The 15,790-nt window shown below is 44.0% G+C and overlaps 1 protein-coding gene across 4 annotated transcripts in view; it reads right to left on the bottom strand.

Moving 5' to 3' along the window:
* Window positions 1-1,216: 1,216 nt before the first annotated feature.
* The window catches only part of CADPS2 (calcium dependent secretion activator 2), a 308,405-nt gene continuing 293,831 nt past the window's right edge, over window positions 1,217-15,790 (bottom strand). For all 4 annotated transcript variants that reach the window (XM_066634562.1, XM_066634564.1, XM_066634565.1 and 1 more), the window contains 2 exons: window positions 6,294-6,398; window positions 1,217-2,211 (listed from right to left, as the gene is read on the bottom strand). In XM_066634562.1, coding sequence (XP_066490659.1) covers window positions 2,041-2,211; window positions 6,294-6,398 — 276 coding nt within the window. In that variant the 3' untranslated portion in view covers window positions 1,217-2,040. The remainder of the gene's footprint in view (window positions 2,212-6,293; window positions 6,399-15,790) is intronic.

The following is a 15,790-nucleotide window of genomic DNA, read 5'->3' as shown; positions in this document are numbered from 1 at the left end:
AACCTTTGGCTTTTCTCTGCCATCATCTGGGAACAGTGAAGATTATTCCAGACGAGAGAGATCAGAGAAGGCAAGCGTGAATCCAGAAATATTTTCCTCCCCTTCCAATATCTGTGAAAACTGTCAAGAACATCAAGAATATTTTATTTGCCCTTTCTCTCCCACTAAATAGCTTTATTTTGTGTTCTCGGGGAACAGAGTAATTGCCACTTCTAGGAGAAGCCAAGTCCTGTCCAAGTGTAACTTGTTTGCCCTTGTTCTTCACAGTTTACAGCTATGCTTAAACACAAAACAAAACAAAAAAACCTCTTCAAAGCTTGTTACCGTTCAGTCCTTCAAGCCTTCGTGCTTGTCGAACAGCTGTGAAGTTGGGTGACCTGTCTTTGCAAAGTACTGTTGCATAAACCACAAAGATGCTGAATTGTTGAAGGAATTCATGGGAGTAAAACACTTCACTGCTAAATTAAGGCCAGACATTTAGGGTCAATAGGAACATAAGTAACCCTCTCCCCACGCACTCCTTGCACAGTATTCTTCTAGATTCTTTTAGAGTTTTTCAGGTTGTCACCAGTAGGCAGAGGTGCTTTGCACTGCAGAACACAATATATATATATATATATATATATATATATATATATATATATATATATATATATATATTCTACTAATTGAATATTTTCCATTTAGTATCAACAGAATTTTTTAAAAAGAGTCATAGCTAGAGGTGTTCCTTTTTGTTAGTAAACAGAAAAACACAAAGCACTGCATTTTGGTGTCCAAGAGATCCGAATAAAAACATACAACACTGCGTTTTAGTGTTTAAGATATTTTCCAGAAATTAAAAGTTTTTTTTTTTCAGTTGAAAATAATACTGAGGCTATATCTGCTGACACTATCATCACCTGTATCACCCACCTAGTATACTTTTAAAGCATTTAAAATTAATAAGAATGAGAACTTAGGAAAAAAAAAAAAACACATAACACCGCTTTCTGTCTTTTTCTTTTTTTTCAAATCACAAAACCTGCAAAAAACAAAAACTATTTTCAAACTTTTCTAGTAGTTCTTCACTCACATAAAACAGTTCATCAAATGCTGCAGGATTTTAAGAAATGGCAGCATATCATTTAAGCAAAAATTCCAACCAATCAAACCCCCCCCCCCCAAAAAGAAAAACCAAATCAGATGAGGTCAAGTGATTTCAAATATTGCAAACATCTTTTAATTTTTTGAATTTTATACAAACATGGGCTAGATACAGAGGTGGCTGTGGCCAAAAAAAAATGGGTTCTTATTGCCTGCAAGTTTACACAGAGACATAGAAATACTGAAGGGCAAGCTTCCTGACATCCAACATGATGAGATATTTTAAAACTTGCAAGGAGGATGAAGACATAGCACTTGGAATTTAGTTTGTGTCCATTTCTCTGGTGTTACTTGTTACTATAATCCTGCCTTGATTATAGATGGCAAAACCAGAGCGCTAGAAACCAAGGGTAAGATTTTTAATGCACTTCATCTAATATTGGGCCTGGTTTGGGGGGGGGGGAGAAACAAACCAACAGCAACAAACTATGGAAAATACAGGTAAGACTGTAATCCTTGCAAGTGACACAATGCTTGCTTTGAACAACGGTACTGAAGTTTCAAAGGATGATGGCCAGTGGGTTGTACGATGCACAAAAAGTTCTCTTCTGCACAGGGCATGCCCACTTTTCAGCAGAGGTACAGAAAGAAACCGCAACGCTACAAACAAAAAAGGGAACTTAAGCACAAGTGGAGCTCGAACTCCATGCCGGCATTCTCACAGCGCGAAGCAAAGCGACATAGAAAAATATGCAAAAACCATTGTTTCCAGAAAGTCCTTAGCACGAAGCCACCCTTGTCCTGCTCCTCAATTCCAATCCCATCCTTCGGAGGCCATTGTTCGCTTTCCTTGAAGTGGGATGATTTACATTTTAGTGCTGGGGCAATTAAGGCAAAACTATAAATGCAAACGCAGGAACAAGTCACAAAACACCTAATGAGATAGACAGCATGTCAGCCTTCTTCTTCGTCACTGTCCTTCATTGTGACGCCTTGAAGTCCGCCCCCGTCGGACACGGAGACGGTGGCTTCCTCAACCGTGAGACGGCTGTGAACAGTATCGTACGTTTTACTGTTCAGGGTTCCTTCCAGCACGCCCTGCAACCTGAAGTCTCGGTAGGTCTTCTATAGAAACAAGATCATATATTTTAAGTGTAGGATTAAATCCTCCTCCTCCAAAAAAATAAAAACTTTAGACCAACTGGAGAGACTGATGGATCAAAGATCTAACTGTTACTTGGAAGGGTGTTACAAGGAATATGGTGAAGGCAAACAGGGTGAAGGGGCAAACATAGAAGACCGTCGGTCCACCTAGGCTAAAACCGAGGTTACCAGCCACTTTCCAAGACCCTAGTGGCCAGCGCCACTGTTAGGGGCTTGCTCTAGACAAGTTGTCTAGAAGAGCTGCAGGTGCTATTTACTTGCAAACAGGTATAGGTGTCTGCTTTAGTACCGCATTCCTCAATGTTTGTCCCCAGATGTACCTCTTTGCACGGTCCAATTATTGAAAGTACCACTGGAAGTAACTGGAGATGATGTCATCACCAGGTACTTCCAGTTTGGGAGGCCAGATGTAACACTGGTAAGTCTCCGGAAGAGACAGGAGGGCTTTTTCAAGCATGTGAAAAGCTCATGCTGGATCTCTGCCTACCAAGCTGAGCCTCCTACTGCAGCTTGCCACATTGCACTGCTTGTTTCACTGCCAGGCAGTGGGGGTCTGGGGGTCCGTCAAGTAACACCAGGCACCACCTCAAACACCACCAGAGATATAAGTACCACTGGTTGAGAAACACTGCTTTAGTAAGTAACTCTGCCCTAACAAGATAGCAAAGAACTGCTTCTGTATTCTTTCTGACAAAAACAAGCCCAACAAAAATGCTGGGGTGATAGTTCTACTAATAGAAGTCAATTGGTCCAGTGAAAGCCACCTGCTGTAAATCCTGAACATCACATTCTTGCTATTATTGTAGACTACACAGCATCAATCAGTTTGTTGCATGTGGCAAAAGAAAGGTGCTCTCGATGAAGAGTTGAGCAAGCAGCCACAGGAGAAAGTAAGTTTCTGGCTTGACTGATGGAGTTAGAAGTGAAGAATTAGACTGAACGTAACCATGTACAAGGAAGGCACAATTCCACCCTCTTCCAGCTTAAATCATGAAAATGTTGAATTAGGTCCTTTGGTTCCCACTAAAGTGTGTGGCTGTGTGGAAATGCACCTTCCAGCCAAGCTCCATGTGGTACGGAGCTCGGCAGCCTGGAAGTTGAGTGATGATGTTGTTGCCAAATGTCTGGAGGAGTCGTTGCAAAACTGCACAGCTGTGACAGGGGTCCGCGCACTGGCGTGGGCTCCAGTGGTTCTCAAATTGGTGGGTCACGACCCACCAGTTTGTGTAAAGGTTCCCCCATCCCTTTAAGGGGCAGGGGCAGGGAAGCGATCCCCAGGATCACATCCCTATGGGGAGCACTTTCACTTACATTCAAGTAGGTAGGGCTGCAGCAGACTGCAGAAGGTGGAGGGAGCCCTATGCAGTCCTCCGAAGAGCTTACCGAGCCTTGGACACTTCAGTAAAAGTGGGCGTAAAGCACTTGTGTTTTGCAAGAGGTGCTTTGCGCCTGATTTTACTGAACTGATCCTGGAGGTCACGTGGCTGCCCTAGCCCCTCCCTTGCAAAGGACTTACTGAGGGAGTAAAGCTCCCTCAAAGTTTGAGCAACACTGCCTCAGAGGGAGACCTGGTCTTAATGTCATTGCTATATGTTCGTCAAACGTGAAGAGTCTAGAGTGATTTACATTACCTTTGGGCACGTGGCTTGTGCTGTATCTGAACCAACATTTTTTAAGATCAGCTCAACTTCATTAAGGCCGCAGTCCTATAATACTTGGAAGTAAACCTCACTGAACTCAGGCATGACAGGGCTGTTGGTGATCATCTGACTATTCTAGCACAGATTGTGATTGAGTGTGCCACTCTCTATAAAAAAAACTATATAATATAAAACTGAAACCGCCACTTAAATTCCTTTGCATGCTCTCAGGGAATCAATAGTACTTGACGATTGAAATCAGCTCAGGGCAGTCTGATTATCTGCCGTAAGCAAGAACTGCCTCCTGTCAATCTTCATTTGTTCAATGTTCCATTACTGTACCTGATAAGTAGCTGAGCAGATTCAGATAGGCCTTCAAATCACTAAATCACCTCAGCAATCACTTGGCTAAGTGGTCTTTTTGGTTTCTCTTCTGCAATATGTTGGCCCCAGGGGTCATGTTTGCCAGAAGTTAGCTGCTTGTATTCCACTAAATTTTGCTACAGTGACTTCCCTTGTAAAACAGATTCAACTGTTTTGACATTGATTATTGTTAAATACATTATTCTCTCCATCCTATTTCAAATTTGGAGAGCATCTTTACATAGCAAATACAAAACCACAGGTGTGTACTGGTTTGCTTCAGCCTCGAATAGCAAACCCCCTGAACCAATTCTTTAGGACATGGGCTTCCCAATCCTATCTAAATTCCCCCATGCTGACGCAACGGTGCCTATGCTGCAGCCCATGTGCAGCAGAATTTTGGCTGCCGCAATGGGCCATCTCAGACCTGTGCCAGTGATGTTGCTGGAGCAAGTCTTCATTGATCCATGTTGGTTGATCAGGTCCGAGAAGGGAGATAGGATACAGTACATGCTGGCTCCACCAAATGTGGCCCCTCTCAGGCTCCGTTCACCTCCCCCACCCTGTTCCACCCCCTCCGTTCCTCCGTCTTACCTGCTCCGCATGGCATCCCTCCGCATGCCCAGGGGAAGTCTGTGGACTTTAGCCTTCCCACTGGGGCTGCAAAACATGTGTTGCCGTGAAGCACTTCACAGTGCTTTTGCAACAGCGCAAAGGTCTGGTGTGCCAATGGAGCGTGTATGTGGCACGCTACTTGCATAGAATTGGGCCATAAGTGAATCACAAGACCAAGGTCACAATCTCATTCTCAGCCACAAACTTATTGGACAGCCCCTCCTCTCTCTCACGCTTCCATTTGTATGGAAAGGAGGGTGAAAATTCTAACCTCTCTTATAGAGTTGCTGTACCGGTTACTGAAATAACACATGCCAGTTGTGAACCTTGGAAAATTTGCTATTTGACTTCTGACTATGACGATCGGAGTCGATCTACATAAGTATACTTATGTGTACAATCAAAAGAAAATATTACTGTTGGGACTGACGCCCTGATAGCCACTGAAATCAGTACCAGGTGCCTGGAATGTGGGGCAGCAGGTCAGTAACTGACCGAACCCACCCCACAGTTTGGTTCACACTGCTAAAGTAGTATACTGGGTCCCTGAATGACGGTCATCTGAGTTATAGATGGCTGTGCCAGCACTTTTGGGCAGGCTCAGACTTTCCCTTGTGGTGCTTTTGTGCAAACACGATAGAGCTGGATTGTTTCAACTTACATGTGTTTCAACTTCTGGACAAGTTGGTTCAGACCCTGGAACGGAACCAGTGTACATCTTGGGGACTTAGTATATATAATTGCTAGGACTCTACGAAGACAGACGGGTGAACCATGGTTTGTCTTCTATGTTTACCCGTAATGTTTGAATATCTATTTATGGCTGACCAGAAATCAGAGATAAAAATAATGATTTGAAAATGATAGTTTGCATTAACCATAGTTAAGTGCTTAGTGATAACGTATTGTTTTAAGTCAAACCATGGTTAAGGCAATCTCACCTCTCTGCCTGCAGCCCTTGCTAGTGCCTCTATATGTGCCCTCTACGGCAGTGGTTCCCAAACTTTTTCAAGTGGTGGCTCCCTTGACCTACTGGGTCATTGGCAGTGACTCTCCATTAGGGCTACAATCCCATACACTGTATAGGGTAGTGGGGTTTTGCAGGGATTCCACAGCTCACCGGGGAGCCATGGCTCACAGTTTAGGAACCACTACTATAGGGGCAAACTTTTGCTTGGCAAGCAAAATTTAAGTCACTTTGTACATTTGGGATCTTAACCAGGGTTAAGGCGGCAAAACTAGAATCAGCACTGTGCCTAAAATGAGAACAAAAAACTTGTATTTCTTTCCTGTTGCTACTTAGAAATATAATTGCAGGTGCTCTTGATCAATGATGCAAGTGACCATGGTATACCATTTGATCATGAACAGGCTTAAGTTATACATTTGCAGTATTGCTGTGCAAACACATTCTAATATATTTACCTTTACAATCCTGATTAGGGTCTTCAGCTGATAGATATGAAGCTGGAGGTCTAATCTATCAGCCAGCCACACGCATATGACTTTCATGGAACTACTGTACCATTGCTGAAAAAGAAAGGGGGAGAGAGGGGGAAAAAAAAAGAAATCTAGCATTATTCATTTAGCAGATTTAGGGATGAGAAGCAATGGAATGCTTTGAGATGATGGCAAATCAGCACTTGAAACCAATAATGCTCTAATTCCTGTTAGCAAAATGGTAAGTGTTGTTGCTAGGAAATCAGCTAACCTGACCTGGACTGGTCTTCACATGAATTAACATTAACAATAATAACAGCTCCATCTTCGAGCAGTGCCATATTCTTGTGAAAGAGTGTTTTGCACATTGCTATTGCCAGGCAAAAAAAAGGGGGGGGATTAAATGCACACTTACATGAAATACTGATTGCTGAAACAGTAGGGGGAAGATTATTTCACAAAGAAGGGAGCGGGGGAAATGCTGTACAGCACTGCAAGTTTTGCTTAGCATAAAGAGAAATGAAATTGGATGTAAGAAGAGAACATCACACAATTCTGGCATGTCTTACTGCTCGCACTCTGTACCCAAGGGTGTCTGGAAAGAGGAGACATAGAGAAACAGGTCTCTCTCTATTAACAATGGGATGAAGAAACCGTGCTCAACTTTGACCACTTCCTTGGACATTTCTCTGACATTTGCACCCTTGCCCATTAAAAATCTTTTAAATTCATACAGCTGCCTTGTCCAGCCCCTCTCTGAGGAACAGGCAGTAGCACAGTCTGCCCTTGTTATCTGTGGGGGATTCGTTCCAGGATTCCTGGTGGAACCACAAATCTGGCCACTTTTAGTTTGATGAGCAAACCAGAAGTGGTTTTCCTCCAGTATCCACGATACTCATGGTGAGGCAAATCCGTGGATTCTGAATCTATAGATACTGGGGCGGACTATAGTGTATTCCATTTCATAGCATGACCGGCAAAAAGAGTTGTGATCAAGTCTATTTCCAAACAAGATCCATACACAAAATGGTGGTAACCCAGTTAATGGTGGAAGATGAGATGCAATCGTCCAACAGAGAGAAACCCATTTGCAAACTGAAGTGCTCCTCCAGACTCTTGGCTACCGCATGGATGGGCTGTAGGTGGAGATCTGAAAGTGAATGACCGCTCCTCTTTGCACAAACCTTTCTATGTCAATGCTACTCCTTTGTTCAGTAACTAGACAGGACATAAATGAACACTGTACTGATGCAAGGAAGACAAAAAAATTCATTTTTATGCAAGGCATTTTCCATTTAGTCATTAGGTACCTAAGTATTTTGAAACCAAAATGTTATAGCTAAAATAATAACCAATATACTATTGCTATTTATCGTGTTGACGAGCCAGAACGAACAGCCACCGTAGCTTCTGAGTTAACTACTGAAAATAAGATTTGTAGTCTAACTATTGAAAGGAGAGGGGTTGTTTTCATTTTAGGAGCAAAAGGACACTTGGAGAGAATTAATGCTTCAAGTCCAAGGAGCCTCTCTACAAAAAAAGGGACTTAAAACTTTTTCCTAATACAATGTTTTCTTTCTTTACAATAGAATATTATATATAAATCTCAGAAAGAGTAAGTAACGTCTCAAAGAGGGAGAATGCTGTATATTAATAGGGCTTCAAGTATTCCTCCTATATGCAGTGAGAAGCAATCGAGCCGAACAAGGGTGACAAAAGGTTTTTTTTGTGTTGTTGCCCAGTACTAATCAAACATTTACCACCTCCATTTTGATATGCTGCACAACAAAAGCACATTAAACATTCAAGAGTTGCCTAAGAATATTTTTCTTATTTTCATTTTTAACAATTTGCTACTTCTTTAGAACTCCAGTGTGTGCCACTGGAGATAAGAGACAGCTCTCCATCACGCCCTGTTGAATGGAGAGGAGATCACTCAGCCAAGGAGCTACTAAGCCGCCTCTGTAAGCCTCCTCTCCAAAGTGCCCCCAACGACTCTTTCGCATAGACACTCCAGTCAGGTGGTTGCCCACCTGGTCTCTATGGTGGGGCTAGCCCAGTCAGTTACACACAGTTTTAATGATGCACAGGTTAGCTTCTGGATACCAGAAAGCTAATGACATGCATACAATCCACTAGGATCAGTGGTTCTCAAGCTGTGGGTCAGGACTCACTAGGCGAGTTGCGAGCCAATTCAGGTGGGTCCCCATTCATTTCAATGTGTATTTTATTTAATATACTAGACTTAATGCTACCATGGTATGTGACTGCATTTGGGGAAATGTTACAGATCTGTACTTTTTAACAGGCTACTATGTAATGGGCAGGTCTGGCTTAGTTGGTAGAGCTGCCGCCTTGTATGCCTGAAGATCTGAGGCTGCCAGTTCGAAACAACCGGAAGTACCCGAGAACTGAGGACACGCTGATATACTGATGAGCTGACCCTCGGTGGCAGAGAGGAGTTGCCGTCAAGTGGAGCATCGAAGGGCCAGAGAGAGGCCAGACCGTGAAGGAATCCAGCTGGAAGGAGGAGTTCTATGAAAGACGAGAACTATTCAATTGTAAAAATCCCTACGGGGGTTTAGAACAGCCTGCCGATGTAAACCGCCTTGGATTAAAGTCTGAGGAGAAATCTGACGACCAAAGAAAGGTGGTAGATAAATACCTGTATAAATAAATATGCTTTTAACAATAATAGTCAATGGGGTTTACTCCCGGGTAAGCGTGGGTATGATTGCAGCCTTTGGGATGTTTGAGAATTTTTTTTTTAAACATACCAGCAATGGCTTGGGAGGGTTAGGTGGGTTCTTCTTTAAGTACATTTTTAAACTTATACTTATTGTAAACTTTTAATTTATTTACTTAATTGATTTGGTCATATGGGGAGGCGTTAAAATTTTCTTGCTTGATGATGTCACTTCCAGCCATGACATCAATTCCAGTTTAATGGCATCGCTTCCGGTGAGCCAGGACAGATTGGCATTCTAAAAAGTGGGTCCTGGTGTTAAAAAGCTTGAGAACCACTGCACTAGATTGTTTTGCAGGGGCGAGCCCGTGCTTGAACCATCACCCAAAATGGCAACCGATATACCACCCCCGGTGCTATGCTCTGCCACTCCCATGCAAGTGTGAACACACAAAATTCACCTGCCTTCTCCACAAATATGTCCTCCTGAGCTGGCTGGACCCCGGCCCCCCCCCAACCAGGAGGAGAGAAGGCAACAGCAGGACGGTCTAACAGCAGTACTGGAGACAGCCCCCCCTCCCTCCCTGTTTTTCCTTTACATGTTTGCTCCTCCATTGTATTTATCCTGCTGCTATTTTCAAAGCACAGCAACAGAGCAGGCCAGAAGATGGAAGTCAGGAGAAGCATTAACTGCCACTTACAAAAAGGTTTTGTTTTCCTTTTTTTCTTGGAAGTAGCGTGGCATCTTCCTTTTTCCAGTCCACTCTGCTGCTGTATTTGAAAACTGCGGCAGAATGAACATCACGAAGGAGGTGAGGTGAAGTTGCTCCAGAGGGGCCTTGTGGGTGTAGGGTGCCAGCTGTGGGCCACCTGAGGCACCCCCCACCATTGCTGACGCTTCCCGGAATGGCTCTGAGTGAGAGGGGTCGCTTGCACGGTGTGCTGCGGCGCCTGCAGTACTTACCGCACTCCCCCCTCATGGGGGCTACGCTACTGGCACAACAGCATTCATTTCAATGTGGCTTGCAAGGGGAGACTGTCCTCCCAAAGCACTACTTCTGGAATGTCTTCTACACGTGCACATCTTAGCTGTAGAGATCTTCACAAACACACTGCATTTGCTTGTTAGCGGATCAAACAGCTCTCGCCTCCTCTGCGCCAGCCAATCAGCGTTTGAAAATGGTGAACGAACAATACTAAGCTTTTCACACAATACTTTCATACTTAGGGGAGCTTGCGGTAACACAGACTTGTTACTTTGAGGACAGAACAAGGTAAAAGGAATAGAGAGCCAGGGTGGTGTAGTGGTTTGGGAGGTGGACTTAGACCTGGATGATCCAGGTTCAAATCCCCCCTCGGTCACAAAGCTTCCTGGGTGACCTTGGGCCAGTCACTTTCTCTCAGCCCCACCTACCTCACAGGGTTGTTGTGAGGACAAGAAAGAGGGGAGGAGCAGCTGTGTAAACTGCCCTGAGCTCTTTGGAGGAAGGGCGGTATAAAAATGTGAAAAATAAAATAAATAATAATAAATAATAATAGAGACTGATGGACATTCTGCTTAAGGTTCCTTGTGAGATTGACATTGGATGTCAGTTCATAACAAAATATGAGCGTATAGCTTATACATTACATCCAACTTCTAAGAATTTCACATTTTTGTTTTGTAGGGAAATTTCCAGTCCCAGAGACAGCTTTCAACAAACACATCTAGAGAATCTTTGGTTTATTTTTATGTATTTTTCAAATTTTTATACCACCCTATCTCCGTGGAGCTCAGGCTGGTGTACATAGCTCCTCTCCTCCTTTTGTCCTCACAACAACCCTGTGAGATAGAGGTGAGGCTGAGAGATTATGACTGGCTCAAGGTCACCCAGGAAGCTTCATGGCTAAGCAGGGATTTGAACCTGGTTCTTGCAAGACTAAGTCCAGCTCCCAAACCACAACAACATCCTGACTTAGGGATGGAAAGGAGGGATATAAGCGATCTTCTAACAAAACACATTATCCCACCATGGATACGTGGAAGAGTCTTGAGAACACAGGTAGGTAGACTCTGTTCTCACTCCCCTTACTGGTCTCCATGGACAAGTCACAGATGGATGAGATGGTGGAAAGACCCACCATCCATTTCCCCATTCTGAATATGTGAAGGGTTAAGTGATTCTAGAGGGTTTGGGGGAAGAGGTTTCCAATTTGTTAGTTATCAGGACAAAAGAGATGCCGGCGTCACAATTTTTATTCAACATAAGTACAGTAATTTCCAACAGCATTACATAAACATTGGGTTGCAATCCTTTTCCCTTCACGTTGTAGCCCTGGGTCTATGAAAGCTACATCTCGAACAGCACAGTAGTGGGTGCAGCCTTCTCATGATGGTGGCTGCTGTACCTGTGACTATCTTGTTTAGGCACAGATGCACTGCCTGAGGCAGCGCACGTCTGCCTCCCCCTGCAGGTGCTACTGTCTCCTTGCCCTCCTTCCCCTTGCTGGGGATGGGGCAAGGAGACCAAATGTCATAAACTGGATTACCTGGGCTCATGTCACGAACTGGACATTACCTGAACTCTGGCATCCTGTGCTCATCTTGTTCATTTGTAAGAGTGCAGAAAGAGGCAGAGATCTGGAGCTCCAGATAAGGGGGGCGGGCTCTAGGTTGCTGTACTTCCCTCTCCTTGCCCAGCTGTCTGGACAAGAAAATGGTGGTGAGTTGCAGTGACGGCTTTTTTCAGCCTCCTCTTTCCAGTGGTGCTGGTGGAAAGAGTTGGGCTGCTATTGGCCCAGTCCGCTTCCCACTCACTATGTCAGCAGGAAGAGGACTGGGGAACCAAGTGAAGAGGCTTGTTGAGTCACAGGCTACGGGGGGGGGGGGTTTGCAAACAGATGCAAGAGGTGGGCCATCCCTTGTAAGTCCCCTTCCCTAACTTGATGCGAGTCTTTCAGTCACTGTCATGAGTAGGCTGGCCCCAAGTCATGCCTGCCATATATATCTGAGAGGCCCAGGAGCACAGGAAGGAAAACAAAAAGGGAATTCCATGTAGGAACAGCTGGTTTCCCAGGGGTCTGCAGGACTTGCTTGGAGCGTGCACTGATTCATGTGCGGAACATCCTTTCCTCTCTGCTGGCTGAGTGGCTGCATAGTTGTCTATGGAAAGAAGCGAAGGTAGTAATGAATAATGGGAAACAATGATAGCACACCAAGGTCCTATGACTAGGTGCTCATTTGAGGTTGAGAAGTGCATGTTTGAGAAGGCTGCTGCCTCTGAGGCATGCTTGAACTGGTGGTTTTCTAGACAGACAACTGAAAATTTTGAGGGGGAGATAATGTAGCCAATAAGACAATACTCACCCACAGGGGCAGGAGGTCTGGCTCAGTTGGTTGAGCTGCCGCCTTGTATGCCTGAAAATCTGAGGCAGCCAGTTCAAGACAAGTACCCGAGAACCGAGGACACGCTGACATACTGATGAGCTGACCCTCGGTGGCAGAGAGGAGTTGCCGTCAAGTGGAACGTGGGAGGCGAAGGGCCAGAGAGAGGCCAGACTGGGAAGGAATCCAGTTGGAACGAGGAGTTCTATGAAAGACTAGAACTATTCAATTGTAAAAATCCCTACAGGCTGTCTATGTAAACCGCCTTGGATTAAAGTCTGAGGAGAAATCTGACGACCAAAGAAAGGCGGTATATAAATACCTGTATAAATAAAATAAAAAATAAATAAAAATAAATAATGCAGGGGATTGTGTTGCCACACCAACTATGGCTTAATTCTACTCCATGTGCCCTAGAGCTGATTCTGCAAAGGAATAATCAACGTTTGATCAGCACCCCTCATGAACACCAATGTGCTGAGTGTACAATGTTCAGCCAGAATGATTCCTGTGCACTGTATAAGCTTCCTCCAGTGCACTCTGGGAGCTTACCCAGTTAGGTGCCTGTGCTGCCAAGATGCGTACCCAGCTGCTGAGTGCAAAGCCTTCTATATTCACTACAACTTGTTGAATAAAGGAGAAGAGATATACAAATATTCAGTTTTCTCTTATTGTGTGTGACTCTGTGGATGCCTTGCCCTTGCAATCCCAGTTGCAGCGACAAAATCGATGTTTGTGGAGGATGCTGTGTCTGGAGACTTGCAGTAGAATCCCTGTAAAGGTTCTGAGAGAAAAAGTATTATTCATTTGCCTTTCCAGCTTAGCCATCTGTTGCTGTTCACATGAAGTGCTCTCTTCACCCGCCCTTATTACTATATTCCCCACTTGTGTCTGCATAATTCCATAGGCCAATGTGACATAGTCGCATTCTGCATAGTTTAATACAGGGTGGCCCAACACGTGGCCCACAATCCACATGAGGCCTGCAAGGCCTTTTTTGGTGACCCTCAAAAAACCCTGTTGCACCCACCACCTCCTGCAGGGGCTTTTTGATCCCCCGGCTTCGCCTTTCCCCTTTGGAAAAGCCAGAACTGCATGGCAGGGAGACAGAAAAACCCCACCTCACCCACTGTCACCTGCTTCTGTGAGTAACTGGTGGAGTAACTGGGACATAATGGGCGGTGATGTCATCATGTCACTGCCAATTACTTCTGCATCTGCATACTCAGGAGATGCCACCAGGGTCTTGTAGCCCCCTTGTGGCTGCCAGGGTCTTGTGGACCAAAAGTGATGGTTTTTGGCCTCCAGAAGGCCTTACAAGGCCTCCTAAGATCCGGGGAGGTCATGTGTGGCTTCCCTGGCCCTCAGATTGCCTCCAGAGGGGTCAGCAGGTGCAGTGGGGGCAATGAATGCCATCCCTAGACATTTGCCACCCTGGGTACCTCCCTCCAGGTATGCCACTGTCAACAAGCGTAACCATAGGAGAGAATCATAGGCAGTAGACCATCCAAGGAACTCTATTTGGGTTACTAGCCTTTGTCTGCACCAATATTTTTCCAAAGCCTCATTCAGGGTTTTAACTTTTGACAGCAACAATTTCTTAATAAGGACACTGTAAATACCCTCTATGTATCCACCATTTAGTATCTGTGGTGGACAAGTACATGGCATTCAAATATACACAAGTGACCAGTTTCCTTCTTGTTTTTGATCTATTACTGACATAACTTTCACAGCCAAATCCTGATCCCCCCCCCAAAGGCTTTATAAGGAGCCTACACTACAGACTACTTTTCCCCCCAAAACATATTCATACCTTTTACAAAAATCATTAAAGATATTTAAATTTTAACCCCTTGATAACAGGTGGCATTCAAGTGAATACTGTCAGCAATGAATGGGAGGAATATCATGTAGCTGAACAGATGGCATCTCCGTGAATTCACTTGTGGTGACAAATTCACTCACCTGATAAATCTCTCAACTGCCATTTGTTCTTTTGAATCTATTCATTGTTAAACTCAACATGATAGACCCAATCTGTTCCCTTTATCAGTCCAACCTTTAGAAGATTTAATCTCAGAGATACACAACATGGATACCGTGCTAAATTTCCACGGAAAAACTGTCACCTTCCAGGAGGAAAGAAAAAGGAAGAAGACGCTCAGGCTTGTGGGCTGCTGATTAGCTAAGCAAAGATAACTGGGCAGTCGACAATTAATAGGGAGAAGAGTGGCGCAGCTTGAACAAATGAGCAAACCTCAAATTGCAGTTAGCGTCACAAGTCCAGTGACTCGTTGCCCTACAAAAGGAAATTAATGGGGTTTCAGGAAGCTAACGGAGAACAGAGCCCTGGCCCATGTCACTCCCCCAAACACACAGGTGCTATTTGTCACTGGCACACAAATCAGGCCAGGCCAGAGGTTTTTTATCCCCTTCAAATGTTCCAAATGTGAAAATAATTGCTTAGCACTCCAGGGTATAGTGGGAAGCCGCACAGGATTCATACATTTTTATCATTTAGATCGCTTCACGCTCTCTGGTTATATGTAACAGGAGGACAAAAATGAACCTCTGAAAGTTGTGAATTCACATCCTCTATTTTAGCGTTTACTGTGCAACATTAGTTTCTATTTACATTCTGCAAAAATCCTGACCTGAGTTTTATGTGGCGCACAATACATTTCAATGTCAAAGGCAGAAGTTCCACGGAATTTGTGACAAGATGTTTTTTTTCAGCTTGGATTTTCAGTCCCCCCCCCCCCATGAAGAGAGCTTAGAGGGTCACATACACAAGCTCCCACAAGAAAAGGAGAATACACAGACTCCGGCGTCCTTGAAATGCTCCTGCACTTTTTACGGCATTCAGAACAAACTTGGAATTTATTTTTAAATAGCTGGAACTGATGTTCTTCTTAACATCCATTTCACAAAACTAGTATTAAGATATGAAATCTGACAGAACTAATTGACAAGCTATATGCCTTGACCACTGAAATATCAGAAAAACATCTGTGTGTGTGTGTGTGTGTGTGTGTGTGTGTGTGTGTGTGTGTGTGTGTATAAGAGAGTGTGTCACATTTTGGGTACAATCTCGCCAGCAAGCCTGCTGCTGTGTAAGTGTGATGCATTTCAAAGAGATACAAGGCTTCTGCAGCCAAAGCACACTGCAAATAATAATCAATAATTAGGAGTATGTAGTTTTTTTTTTTAAAAAAGCACCCCTCTCTTAGGAACATATATAGGACATTACAAACAATATAAAAATATAGTAAATCACAGCAGTCCTACTTCTGTCTAACTCTGACTACAGAGAATAATATTCACTGGGACAGGAAAATAATACTTTTTTAGGGTTTTTCCAAAGCAATTTGAAATTCTTTATTTGCAATTTTTTAAAGCAATTTTCAAAGAAAGCATACAAGGTTTTTG

Source organism: Tiliqua scincoides, chromosome 7 (assembly GCF_035046505.1).
Source record: "Tiliqua scincoides isolate rTilSci1 chromosome 7, rTilSci1.hap2, whole genome shotgun sequence".
Lineage (NCBI taxonomy): Eukaryota > Metazoa > Chordata > Lepidosauria > Squamata > Scincidae > Tiliqua > Tiliqua scincoides.
The sequence above is the reverse complement of the archived record's forward strand: the minus strand, read 5'-3'. Positions and strand labels throughout refer to the sequence as shown.